This window comes from Aspergillus flavus, chromosome 3 (genome assembly GCF_009017415.1).
Source record: "Aspergillus flavus chromosome 3, complete sequence".
Lineage (NCBI taxonomy): Eukaryota > Fungi > Ascomycota > Eurotiomycetes > Eurotiales > Aspergillaceae > Aspergillus > Aspergillus flavus.
The window spans coordinates 4,684,114-4,697,462 of NC_092407.1; the positions used below are offsets into that span (position 1 = coordinate 4,684,114).

Genomic DNA, 13,349 nt, shown 5'->3' on the forward strand with positions numbered 1-13,349 from the left:
TGGATGTATTACCCGCTGGCGAGTACAGGAATGGTGGTGTTCTTAGTCTGGCGGTAGCGGTCCACTATTGTAGATAGGGCTCGATCGGGATCGTGGATTGGCGGTATGGTGGAAGGTATTCGGGCACTATTTGCTTCTTGCGTTAATGAACACTTGATTCCTGGTTAGTACGTAAGAAGGGAGAATTATAGATATTGAGGGCTTAGGGAGCAGGAACAGATCGATCGCCGCCCGAAATTGCGGTGGTTGGAGTAAATCGAGAGGCTGGGGAATGACGCCCTTCTTTTGTTTGGGTGATCGCGTTGGTCCGGCAACCCGCTGAGTCAGCGCAGCTTATCTTATCGATGTTTATCGCGACAAGACATCACCAGATCTCATACAGGGAGTCAACAACAGATCTCCACGATCTTCGTTTTCCGACAAATCTGAAGACCCGTGGTGGATTAGCAGTCTCCGGAACCGCTATCGGAGACGACAAGGTGTGCCTAGAACCAGGAAATTGCGAGTTCGGGGCCCCGCGTCCAACGCCGCGTCAGAACTTGCGGATGGCCTAGAGTGACTACAACGGCATAATGATATCATGCATCAGCTCCCAGCGTATAGCTAATGGTAAACAAGCTACGGAAGATCCTACAACCCATTTCGGACATTGGGCATCAACTATCATGAGAATAAGTAACCGTCACTTGGCATCGTGCAACTGATAAAGCAATTCGCAGTGACCGCATCCATCAGTTCCGTTGCTAAATGGAAGCGCTGTCTGGTTGAAAAAGCAATACCCTGTCCCGACGCGCTGCGTTTCTTGAGCCAATCCGGCAAGGGGACGGCTTTGGAGGAGATAGCATGACGCAAAGCTTGGGATAAGGTTAGATCCACTCAGCCTCAGCTGGGAAATGAGCCAGGATAGTCGGCTGATTTGAAATGCGCATCTTAGCCTGTCATTGTGAATGTACTGCGATGGGTTCCATACATCCGTGACAGCAAATCCCATGCGGACGGGAAATTAAGCCACTGCTGCATGAGACTCATGTAGCTGATTGCCAGAATACATCTATCCCTTACTTCTAGTCAGATGACTCATTATCAGACCGACCCTTTAGAATAACGATTGTTATTCGAAGGTCTCCAGCCGAGCCCTTGAATGTGATGGAACGTGACAAGTGAACCCCGTTAGTGCCCAAAAGTCTTATTATCTGAACCGCTCACAGTCAGATGTTATCGCCAAATACGATGCTGTGGTCGTGTGCCCTAAGTCCGTTTCCAGCATCCCCTGTAGAGAACTCTTGGAGGAGTCGCAGAGACAATAGGAATAACGGGCGAGAGTTGTCCGAGGCAAACGGCTATTTGTCAAGCTTTGAAACAAAGATCAAATATTTTGATCGTATTTAACCAAGCGTTCATATCCTCGGATCGACACTTGTCGAGGATAATTTTCTAGCGTGCTTCCATGCCGTTCATACACCGAACGCTCCACTGAAAGCCTGACGGGTAGATGGCTGGAAGGAAATGGGATACTGAGTATATATCGTTAAGAAATAAATTACTAAGTGGGGGTTGAATGCCAATCAAGGCTATGATCTAAATGCAGGATGATGGAGAGTGAGAAACCTATTGCTGACTCTGCAGATTCTGCCCCTCCAGTTGCGACATTTTGCGTTGACAATACTCCGGGTACAGCAGGGAAAACATTTTTTTTTTCTTCAATTAATAACATTTTTTCTCTACAAAATATGCCTCAGTGGAGGCGATACATTATGATTGGGCCGCTACCTTCTGCAGTTTCCGAGGTGTTGGGCAGCGACTGCGGAGTGAAATTATCGTACCGGCTGAGGTGAGGTTCTACATATATATCCGTAGGAGTGATGGTGGCAATAGGTTTAGCCGTATGTTTAATAGTAGACTGAAGGGGTCATAGGAAAATGAATTGTAAACGCGAAGGGTGGGAAGAATAGCATTAGGTACCTGAAGGTGACACTAGTCGTCGGTATATACTTCAGTTCTGAGACGGTTATTTTTGTCCCACTTCCATGGATTGGGTCCGTTGAGAACCACGGTTCTCAGTCGGAGCCGTAGTATATCGGGGCTGGGCCTGACAACAAAAAAGATTCTAATCAAAAAACTAAGAAGAAAAGAAAGGAAATATCGTTGACCAATATCTGGCATGCTCATAACCACTGGGTTATTATTAGATGATACGTAACATCCCGGTCTTCTGCTGTGTTCAAATCCGACGTTTTTAATACGTCAATTGATGAAAGGGGACGCATCTGCAGGTCGTCTGTACGACTGTTTGGTATTGTTGAAGTGGCGTTGAAGAGAAGAAAATTCGACATGGAAGTAAGGATGAATCTTGACTTGATTTGACTTTTTGTTGGAACAATCCGGGACCTGTTGATATACATACTAGTACTACTAGTACTCTTCGATGCCACCGGTCAAGGCACCTCCGATGTACATACATACCGGTCACGGGTATGTATGTCTACTTCGCCCATCAGAACGGGTAATAAATCTCAGTCAAAAAGTCGATCAGGCATCAATCGCACAAGTGGATTTCGGAGGGTCTCCACTCCCTCTCCACTTTCCGTTCCGACTTTCTTTCTTCTTCCATTTGCTCAACAGTTCATTAGAAAGTCTCACCCTACAGATAATAATCTTAATCTATTATTATTATCATTATTACTATGGTGGTTTGGACTGTGGGTTGATTGATCGTTTTTCTTAATCTTTGACAGATCAATCTGTTCTTTGAATAAAAACGAAATAGAAATTCAAATCAAATCGAACGAAGAAAAAAAAGACAAACAAGAAATGATTTTTTCCAAATAAAACCACGAAGGCAAAATCCGTAATGATCACAATTTCCCTCAGAGAGATTCCGATCCAGGACAAAACCTGGTGTTGACATCGCCATTTTCTGTGATTTTTAATTTGAATTTCTTTACAATTTCTTCCGGTGGTCACGACCCCCGAACTTAAAACCATCGCCTTTCGTCCCTTTTCATGTGTCGATCGCCCACTCTTTTTCTTCCTCGACTTGTTGCTTTCGCTCCTATCAGTCCGTTCGTCTGTTCCATTGTAGTGTGGTTGACTGCTTGATTGATTCTGAACCCAATACTGTATCTGGATTGGGTCATCCAATCTCTCAGAGTTGTTTTCTTTTCCTACTAGTCCCAAGTGTTTGTTTTCTCTGCTCCCCGATTTTAAATTTTCCATCGAGCCTGGTTTGTCTGTGTCTTTTATCTCCCAATCCCCACTATTAACCCCACCTTGTCGTGCCCTTCGTCAGGCGCAGAAGCACTCCTCCATTCATCATTCATTGTCTTTCATCCTTCACCAACCAGACCCTCGCCGGTGTCACTTCTTCCCTTTTCTGCATTTACGTACTGCAGCCCCGTCCGCTTCTCGTCTCTCACTCCTCCACTCACCGTCTGCCAGAGCGACGCTGCAGCGCGCTTTTCTCCTCTTGACTCCTCTTCGCTCTTCCTCTCTTTTTCCATTCTTTGACCCACGCACGCCGTCTTCATCCACTCTCCATCCGACTGCCACCATTTCCACCACCCATAGTGTTCCTACCAAATTAGCTTAACAGCCGACGCTTACTAGTGGTTTTTTCTTCCCTGTCGATTTTTTTTTTCGATGGATACATTGCATGCGAAGGACGACTGCCACATCGCACCCACTGCTCATCGTTGACATACAGCAATTTAGACGCGCCGCCATCGAACTATTACTTGATTGATCTGCAGGCTCTGCTCCATCTCTGACACTATCACAGAGAAAGTGGGTTACCGGTAGAGCGACCTAATTGGGGAGGGAGAAGTATCGCAGGGAAGAGAGGGACCGAGAAAAACGATAGGCGAAAAACAGAAGCGACTGAACAGGCACCCAACAAGAGAGAAAAAAAAAAAAAATCGAAAAAAAGAGGTGGGAAGCGACTAAAAATATTATTGAGTCATTCGGATGAGCAGCAGCACCGGTGGCTACTATACCTAATCTACAAGCGAAGCCCTGTTGGATCACCACGTTTCACGTCATCCACACTGCACCTTTCCCAAACCAGCCCCCCTTCCCCCCTCACCCCCTTTAGGGTCCCAACCTGGGCCTTGGCTGTCCAGGAGTCATGACTGGAAAAGTTCCTCATGCTGCTTTCTGTGAGGAATACGACGAAGACGCTCATGTTATCATCCCGGACACCCGTCAAGTCGCCAATCTCGCTGCTAAACGTTCAAAACTGGACCTGAGATCAGCTGGCGAAGCCCTAGTTGACATCGCAAGCGATTCTGGCTACTCTAGTCGCACAGCCGCCACCGTGAACAGCACCCAATCTGGCCCGTCGGGCCGGAAAGACCCTGTCCCTCTTAAAATTGACACGACGCCCAAGAGGGCCGAACTTGAACGTGTTCGCTCCCACCGCAAAGACCGTCCAAAAGAACGACCTACTCGCCCTTCCTGGGACGAGAAAATGCAAGTTGGCACCTATCCTGCTGTGAGCCATCATCACGCCTCCATGCAGCGGTCGCCGTCGCGGTCCCGCAGACGGGAAAATTCCCAGATGCGGCACTTCCCTGGCACCTGTTGGGAGTGTGATCAAGGCTTGTATCATGGTTCGACCCCCGTTGAACCGCGAGCCATCGAGTACCCCTATTATATGTCGCCATCTACTACGTCGTCCGTCCACGACTATCCCCCTCCGTCGCCACAAGGTCCGCGGTATGCTCCTTCCGCCGTCCAAGATGTCCATGTCTCCCACAGCAACCGGCCTCGCAGTGGTCGCTCGTACACCTATCATACGAACAACAACCGACCGGTGAGCTTTCATGGTATGATTCCTGGGATGGGTGGTGGAGTTATGTACCCTCCCAGCCATATGGGTCGCTACGAACATGGACCCCCTCCATCCTCGTCCGCCTACACCAACACGCCAGCCTATGCTCCATCTCCTTATGGCCAACCGTCCCCGTATTTTGCCGCCATGTCCGAGTATGGCCCACCCGATCGCCAGGAACGGTCGGCTTCCAGGACGCGGGACCAAGGTAGGCCACGGCGCGGATCCACTTACGGGCCACCCGTCGTCGACTACGATCCGCCTTCGGCTTATGAGGATGATGAGTCTCTGGATCTCGGGCCGCCCCGCGCACCCCGACCACGGCTTCCCTCCCATTCTTCCCATGACCGAGACGAGGATTATTACCGCATGCCGCCCCCGCCGGTGAAGCACAAGCCCGCGCCGCACGTTATCCAGAAAAGGCCAGAACTCCACCGTAAAGCGGTGACTGCGCCATCGGTTACATCCGATCGCCACCCATCTCGCTCGATGGACCTGTCCGAAATGAGAGATGCTTTGCCAGAGTACAGTTATCGACGGTCATCCCGGGAGACCGTGATTCCTGCGCGAACCCGCAGCATTCGAGACAGTCGACGCTCTACATCCTATCATGAGTCTTCGCGCCCTGCACGGGTTGCGGTCGAGAACTCCCGTCGCCGACGGCCAACCGTCTATGAGTACGATTACGTTGACGATGATGACGAGGATGAGGAGGAGGACGGTGATGAGATCGAGGAGAAGCAACGGTCGGCCGAGGAGTACCAGGCGTCTCGTTCCGGCAAAGTAGTGCCAACGCCATTGACGGAGGATGCCCTGTACAAGTCTAAGGCGTCTCGTGCGGAGAGCGACAGCGGAAGCCAAAAAAGCCGCTCGAACAGCAGCCGTGGTAGCGACGCACGGACCCAAAATGGCAGCGGCAGCGTGGCCAAGCCGGAGGAAGACAACAATATCGTTATGACGATGAATGGCGTTACGATGAGCTTTACACAAGAGTCTGTTGGCGGAAAGAAGATCAGTCTCCGAACAGGTGACGCGGGTGCAGTCGAACTGAACATCGAAGGGAAACGACCAAAGAAGTACCTGACAAGTGGTTCTGACTACACGGGAAGCGTGGCCCAGAGACAGTTAGAAGACCCACGGCGGGCTCGTCCCGACCGACGGTCCGATCGCGCGAGTCGGCGGTCGAGTCGGTCAACCTACAGCGGCCGATAATAGCTTGTCTCTTATGGTATTATGTTTCACTTCCATGCTTGTGAGCTTTGGTCTTATATTTACTGAGGTCCCACTTGAGAGCGCTGGATAAAGACTCGTTTGCCAAAAGTTTGTCATTTCTCGTTTCTGGGTTGGCCGCCTTTGCTTGGACCAAAGAAAAGGAAAAACACAAAAAAGACAAGATGCGATAACGCGCGGAAAAGTTCGATGATTCGTTGCTTAAAAGATTCTGGTTGTGGGAGGTATTCTGGATTCGGTTTTTCTTGCTTTGGTTTGACTTGTTCGGGTATAAATTATAAAGACAAGGGCGGGTTTGAGGCTCTGACCGATCACGTCCATCATGGCGACATGATTGTATGATTCTGATGACCTGCATGATTGATGTTTTTTATGTTACGGTACTATGTTGTGATGCTGATGTTGTTGCTATTTGATGTCCTTGATGCCCTAAGCGTTTGTAACATCTTTTTCTGGAAGCCTCTTGTTTCTTCGTCGGTTTGGTTCTCTGTTGTTAGTTGGAAGAAATGAGTTGTGGCAGAGAGAGGTATACCCCATTGTCGTTGTTTCGATCCTGTATCTTGTTGAGCTTAATATCACATGATCTTATGTCGTGTTGTAGTTCTCAGTTTATGTTGATGTTGATGTACGCTTCCAACCATGACTTGTCTTATTGATGACCTGTGTTATTTCCTTGGTATCGTTCATATGATAGGCACTTAACTAGTTATGATATGTTTGATCGCATATCTAATGGCTCTTACTGTAGCCAGTTTCCTCGCCCCTTCTTTGCTGCGAGCTTGCTCCAGTGAATAAGCGCCGGCTTCCTATGACAGCCGGATGGCTAGTACTTATAACAAAGCGTGGGATATTATCTATTACCACCTTCTACGTTGGTGCTCTTTATGAGTTGGTGATGCGTAGTTTGATTCATAGTTAAGATGCCATATATAACTACCTTATGGTTGATCTTGTTAAAACACACATCTTCACTAGAATATAGCTCTAAGGTATCAAGTTTGACAAAGCTCCTTGTAAAACGCATCTGTCTGGGGTTCGCGCCCCAAGAAATCAGTCAAAATTGTCAACCCATCCAGGCTCCCTCCCTTCTCAAGGACCGTATATCGGTATCTCCGGCCTTGCAGAGAGTTCATAGGGTCGGCCTTGAACACGGTATAGAACATATCTGTGGAATAGACCTTTGAACTACATCATAGATATTAGTACAATACAAGTATCAGAAGAATGAATCTCACAATAAATAACTGTAATACCCTGCATCATATTCCCCCAGCAAGTGTTGAAAACGTGTTTGACCATGGCCCCAGTCGTCACCCTCCGGGCCATCCATCGGTAAAATTTCAGCCAAGAGGCTATTATACTTCGCCGAGATATCTAATTCCTCGATCACGCGATGGTCACCAGTGTCGTGGACTACCATATCAAACATAGCAAAATGTACCTGACGTAGATGGAACAGTGCACCGTTGACGTGTTTAGCTCTGAGAAGGCTCTCAATCATCGCATCAGGCATTTGCTCTTGGGGTTGAAGTTCTCCATCTACTCTCCTTTTCCAGTGATCGAAATACTCCGAAGAAAAATATGAGTAGTGTCTACTTAACGACCGCAATACTGATGGTGTCCAGCACCAGTTCTCTAACATCTGGCTTGGGGCTTCGCCAAAATCCACTTCTGTCTCTGTACCGTGGAAATGCGAGTAGATGGTCTTTGACACAAGGTCGTGGATTGCATGGCCTACTTCGTGGAATAAGGTGACGACTTCGTCGTGTTTTAATAGATAGGGGGCTTTGGAACTAGGTTTGGGGAAGTTGCACACTAATGCTGTGGCGGGGTATTGGCGTGTGCCGTTTTCTTTGGTGAAGCCCTGCTGGATATCAGTCTTGGTCTAGAAGAGCATGTAGGTTGTAACGAACGGGAATTAGGTTGAAGTTGGCTGCATTTGCGTATTTACCTTCCCGAAGGAATAGATCCATATAAAGATACCCGATGAAGTCACCGGCCTCGTCGCTGTTCCTGACTCTGAAGATCTGCACGTCTTCATGCCAGACGAGTGTGTGTCCATGACTTGCTAGCTTGGTCATCTCGGGTGTTTGAAGCTCGGTGAAAGAAAAACCAAATAAAGTCTCGCAGATCTCCAGCATGCCGGTGATTGTGCTTTGAAGAGGAAAGTATTCCGCAATCTTGTCATGGTGTACCGAGTATTGCTTCTCCAGCATCAATCGATGATAGTATTGATGATCCCACAGGAAGTACTGGCCATGGAATGTTTCTCCCTGGGACTCAAGATCGGCCTTCTTGAGCTGTTTTAGCTTCTCGACTTCTCTCTTACCGTTATCTATCAGTCGAGCATGTAAATCACCGAGAAAAGAAGTCACAGTTTCCGGACACTTCGCCATCTTATCCTCAATCCGCAAAGCAGCATGACTAGGATACCCAAGTAGACGAGCCGCTTCATTACGAAGTAGTATAGCCTCCCTGAACAAGGACACATTCTGTTCACACTTATTCTCGTTAGCGATGTAAAGGCGTCTCCGTGTCTCACTGTCCTTCGCATATCTCAGCGTTTGAAAGAGGTCTGAATCATTGAATGTGACTCGGAGCTTGGGGTCTCCTGCTTCGCTTCTCATTAACGTGGATAGAAATTCACTTGGTAATCCATCCAACTCCCCAGCTGTAAACCAGATGCCCGTATTATTCGCCTCGGCCAAGTTCTTCTGAAACTCACCCTTAATCCAACCAAGTCGTGACTGGATCTCCCGAAACCGATATCTCTGGTAACCAGCTGACAATCTCAACCCATGACGAACGAAGCCCAGATATATCTTCTTCAACAGACGATGGGATTCTGTATCTAAATCTTCATTCTGGTGAAAGACAGCGTCCACCAGCGCAAATAAACCGTCATCCATCGTCGTCTCGAGCTTGTAGCTATCTAGCAGGCTCCGGGCCTCGGTGGAGGCACTCCGCAGTTCGGGGTCAGTCGAAACCGCTCTGTAGAAAACAAGGATATGGGTCTTGGAAGCCAGATTGTTGTCGATGTGAGCCAGTGGGAGAATGACGTTGTTGAAAGTTGCGGTCTTGGGCTGTGTATTTCTTTTGATTTGGTTATGGGTCTCGCGGGCATGTTGGATTAGGTGTTTCGTGTTTTGGATGAGTGACTCTGGGGTTGCAGTGAATGTTGGTGGTTGCTGCTTTGGGCTGGTCATTTTTGATGAGTTCGGGGTTTCTTCCCGATTTTGTTTGATACCGGGGGATTGGAATAATTGACATTGTTATAATACTTCCTCGTATGCGACAGGCAAGACAAGCCGCCACGCATCTCACCTAAAGAGGTAGGCGGATCGGATTCGCAATATCATCCTTGTATAGTCATCATCATCATCATCCCGGACTCCTTCAATTCCTAATACGATCAGCCCCTTTACCTTAATGAGAGCGTCTTAGTGACTAGGCTATTCCCAATGTCAGATGAACATCTCACCTGCCCTACGTATTTCGGGTTGCATTTTGACCACACTATCGCGCGCTTTGATGGTAACCCTTATCAAACGCCGGTACCATTGCCAAGCATAGCTAAGCCTTAGATACGCAGCTTAGGGCTTATGGAGGGTCCCAGGACTTCCTCCCAGCCAGTCAGCTGCTGGTGCGCCTATTGTTTAACTTTCTTTGTTGTGGTGATAATGAAGACCCTTGTTAATCTGACTATCGCATAGCCCAACTGTCCCGGGGCGAGGAAGTGAGAGCTTTTTCCAGTCTGACGCATATATAGCCGATTGATGATCCATCGCTACTGTTTGTCTGGATCACTACCAAATCTACCTTGAGAGCCTTCTTTATCCCTGTCAATTCTCGCCAGCATGCATGGGTTAGGCTCCTCACCTACCTCTCCAGCTAGCTTCCGCCTTGCCGATGGCCTTGGATATGGTCTGCAGCAGAACCACCGCTCCGTCATCCGCCTAAACTTGCAACACTTTCTCTGGCGTGAAGTATTTGGCTTTCACATCCACCCCTCGGTCCACCTTCCCCCTTCGGACAAGTCTACCGAGCCCTCTGACCATCCTGCCATTGCCGACGTTGCTACAGGCACTGCTTTGTGGTTGATTGACGTATCCAGGGACTTTCCACACAGCCGGCTGGATGGGCTAGATGTTGACCTCACTCAAGCCCCTCATCCTGGATGGCTGCCCTCTAACATTACCCTGCAGCATTGGGATGTCTTCACAAACGTGCCCGCGAGCCTCGAGTGCCAATATGATCTTGTGCACGTTCGATTGCTTGTCTTGGTGCTCTCGGGCGTAGACCCAATGCCTGTGATCCGGCGACTGTTTCAGTTAGTCAGACCTGGCGGCTACATTCAGTGGGATGAGCTGGACTGTGTGAACATGAAGATCAAGAAGGTGAACCCGTCTGTGGAGGCGCCTGCGCTTGAGGAAATCCGCATTGCCTCCCACGCCAATGGACGGCATGACTGGGTGTTGGACTTGCCGCGCCTGCTCAACGAGGCAGGATTCCAGGATGCAAAATTAGACTACTATGATGAGGGGCCAGAGTTGGTCCGGGCCTTCAATGACCAACATTTGTTGACTATGGAGGAGTTCGCGTCCAAGTTGATGCAAAATGGCAGGGCAGAGGCGGCTGCGAGCTTTGTGAAACTCATTCAGGCTGGGTACCAGGAGTGTGTGAACGGAGCTTCGTTGTCCATCCCTCGGGTGGTTGTGGTGGCGAAGCGCCCCGGCTCGGCTGGAATCCCACCCGCTAGACAAGGATAATAGTGCCATTACTGGACAGGTTCCGGATAGCGATTGGTAGAATTGATAAGAATCCTTGTACTGCTATCTTCTTTGTTTCTTTTGATTTATTAGCACGCATTTGTTGCTGCGTATCAACCATCCTGCTTAGTGCAAGTTTAGGGTAGTGGTCGTGATAAGCCCTCTAGTTGGCTACTTGCACAATGGTGTCGCCTCAACCCTTAAAAGAGAATTTCGCTTCGTTATGCAAGGTAGAAGTGCCCTTACTTGTCTGGTTAGTTCTTCCCAACATATATGTTACGCAAAAGTATTCCCCGGAATCATGAAGGACAATGACTTGAAAATAACAACATGCGATGGGGTAAGTTGTCCTTCTCCTCACCTGCCTGAGCAAGAAAACTATCATGGCCCTTCACAGTCCCTGGAGAAGCCCGGGGATCTACAAGCTGGCTACGTCGGCGAAAGTGGTCAATAGTGATCTGCGTCGCTGTGATGTATATATTGGCGTCAGTACATCCTCTAAAGCTCACCCTCGTTCGACCCTTAGGCACTACATATACTTCTGTACTCGACACTGAATTTATATAATTCAGAGTTGAAGCATGTATGGTATAATACTATCCTGCTCCCACGACTAATGTTGCTCGGGGAACGGATGCTATAAATACAACAGGCCATTTGGTGTTTTTTCGCCTGTGGCTAGAATATGTATCGTTTCTCTGACGAAAGACTTCAGGGTTTCGATTATATTTGAATCGTAAACTTCCTGGCAATACCAACGGTCAGTAAGGGGATGTTTAAAGGAACACCAGTGAAACGTCAGAAAAGGATCACACCAACTGTTCCCGGACATCTAACGTTTCCCCCCTCCCATGGGCACCACCCCTGGTTGATATGGAGCCGGTGGATCGGAAGGTTGTTGTTCCGCTAACCCTTGTCGATCGTGCTGTATTTGCTAACCCGGTGCATTGAATCATGCGACCCTATGCTTTCCGATCATCTATATCTACCCCACCTCTGAGATTATTCTGACGTCCACTCTTCTTCAAGGGTGCTGTCATGTAACTGAAACGGTCTGTCGCGTGGTGGAGACAGCTCCATGCAAGAAAGGTTGTGTGGAGCGGTGTGCATTTGTGACGAGTAAAGCTGTAGTACAGCACAGCTAGCCTAATGGCCGCAGAATATTGGCGTACTACGTAACCCCAGGCCGGAATCAAGAGGGTTTCTGCGTAGAGTAGTAATGAGCTGGAGAAGTGGGACATTTGTGTCCAGTGGATGAGTAACCATCTGCTCTGGCTGACAGATCCCTTGCACGTGAGTGGCCAACCTCAGGGGATTACTGTATGACTGAGCTCATGAGCAGAAATGGAACCGCATATTGGATAGTAAACTACACAAGTGATTACACATATGCCAATACAATGGTATAACCTATATAAACTCGTTCCGTTAAAGAGTTTTAGCATGTTTAAGTCGCACAACACTTAACCCTGAGGCCAGGTCTGGCCCAACGGCTGGCATGAGACCCCCAACAGGACTAAACCCCTGAATCGGACGAGTTAGGTAGTTATCAGTCGGTAGAATGTCCTTAACCTTTTTTCCTTGTTCAAGACGGGGACTTCTGCCTCGCCGAAAAAGCACTATCTTCAACATGGTCCGTTGTATTTCGACCATGGAGGAAACGATGGCTATGTCGTATCGGTATTCTGAATTGTATATGAAGACGTGTATATAATCGCTTGGAAGGGCTCCGCTTTGCGTATATTCGAGAGACCTGTGGCTAACGGTGGAATTTCACCATGTCGATGGCGAGAGTGTGGGTGTAGTAGGACAGAACTCCTTCACGTCAGCTGTTTCCTGGTATATTGGAGTGGTGCTTACTGGCTAGCCGTTTCTGTCATAGCGGTATTCTAATAGTTGACAAGATATTTACATGTTTCAGTGGGTGAGTTCTGCTGTGCATGACAAGATACCCTTGGAAATGACTGATTGGTGTAGGCCGTTTTTCAAAAACATGGAAGAGAATGTGAAGGATTGGTGGCAGCTGAAATGGTTCAGCTACGCCTTCAGTGTGAATCCGCCCAAAGCCAGTAGGGAACGTGACGGTTTGTGACGAACGGGACCGTTGGCAAATCTAAACCTATCCAGGCAAAACGTCAAGGTAAAACGAGCTGAACGAACAGGGACCGTGCACTAGCTTTTCCTCTGATTTTTCGGGCGAGATGATCGCTGACGAAAAGGCCAATCCAGCCCTCAACTGGAATGTTATTAAGTTGCAATGCCAATAAAGGACAAGTTTTTTCTCGCGCGAATCGGGGACCTTCCCACAAAGATAAAATTTTCCTTCCGGGAAAACAGTCCTGGTACCATGGGACTGAGATCGGAAGGAAGGTGAAGAACGGCGTTCATCCACTTTTTCCCACCCTCGGGGATCATCCTGGTTGTTCGGGCCCACTGATCGGCAGCCTGAGGCTCCTAGTGCTCTCCAGTACTACTAGTATTAGCAAAATCACTCCTGCAAATGCGACGCTGACGGTCCTAAC

General features: G+C 48.5%; 3 protein-coding genes across 3 annotated transcripts; 2 read left to right on the forward strand and 1 right to left on the reverse strand.

The window, feature by feature from the left end:
• Positions 1-4,123: 4,123 nt before the first annotated feature.
• On the forward strand, positions 4,124-6,040 carry F9C07_7652 (uncharacterized protein; the record flags this gene model as incomplete). Its single annotated transcript, XM_041285578.1, has 1 exon — positions 4,124-6,040. One exon carries the CDS (start codon positions 4,124-4,126, stop codon positions 6,038-6,040), a length of 1,917 nt encoding a protein of 638 aa, XP_041145326.1.
• Positions 6,041-7,050: 1,010 nt separating this feature from the next.
• On the reverse strand, positions 7,051-9,264 carry F9C07_7653 (putative thimet oligopeptidase; the record flags this gene model as incomplete). The annotated part of the gene is made up of 3 exons (XM_041291450.1): positions 7,051-7,243; positions 7,294-7,922; positions 7,972-9,264. The coding sequence occupies 3 exons, from the start codon at positions 9,262-9,264 to the stop codon at positions 7,051-7,053; spliced, it is 2,115 nt and encodes a 704-aa protein (XP_041145327.1).
• Positions 9,265-9,915: 651 nt separating this feature from the next.
• Positions 9,916-10,827, forward strand: F9C07_7654 (UMTA methyltransferase family protein; the record flags this gene model as incomplete). The annotated part of the gene is made up of 1 exon (XM_041285580.1): positions 9,916-10,827. The coding sequence occupies one exon, from the start codon at positions 9,916-9,918 to the stop codon at positions 10,825-10,827; it is 912 nt and encodes a 303-aa protein (XP_041145328.1).
• Between the last annotated feature and the right edge of the window lie 2,522 nt (positions 10,828-13,349).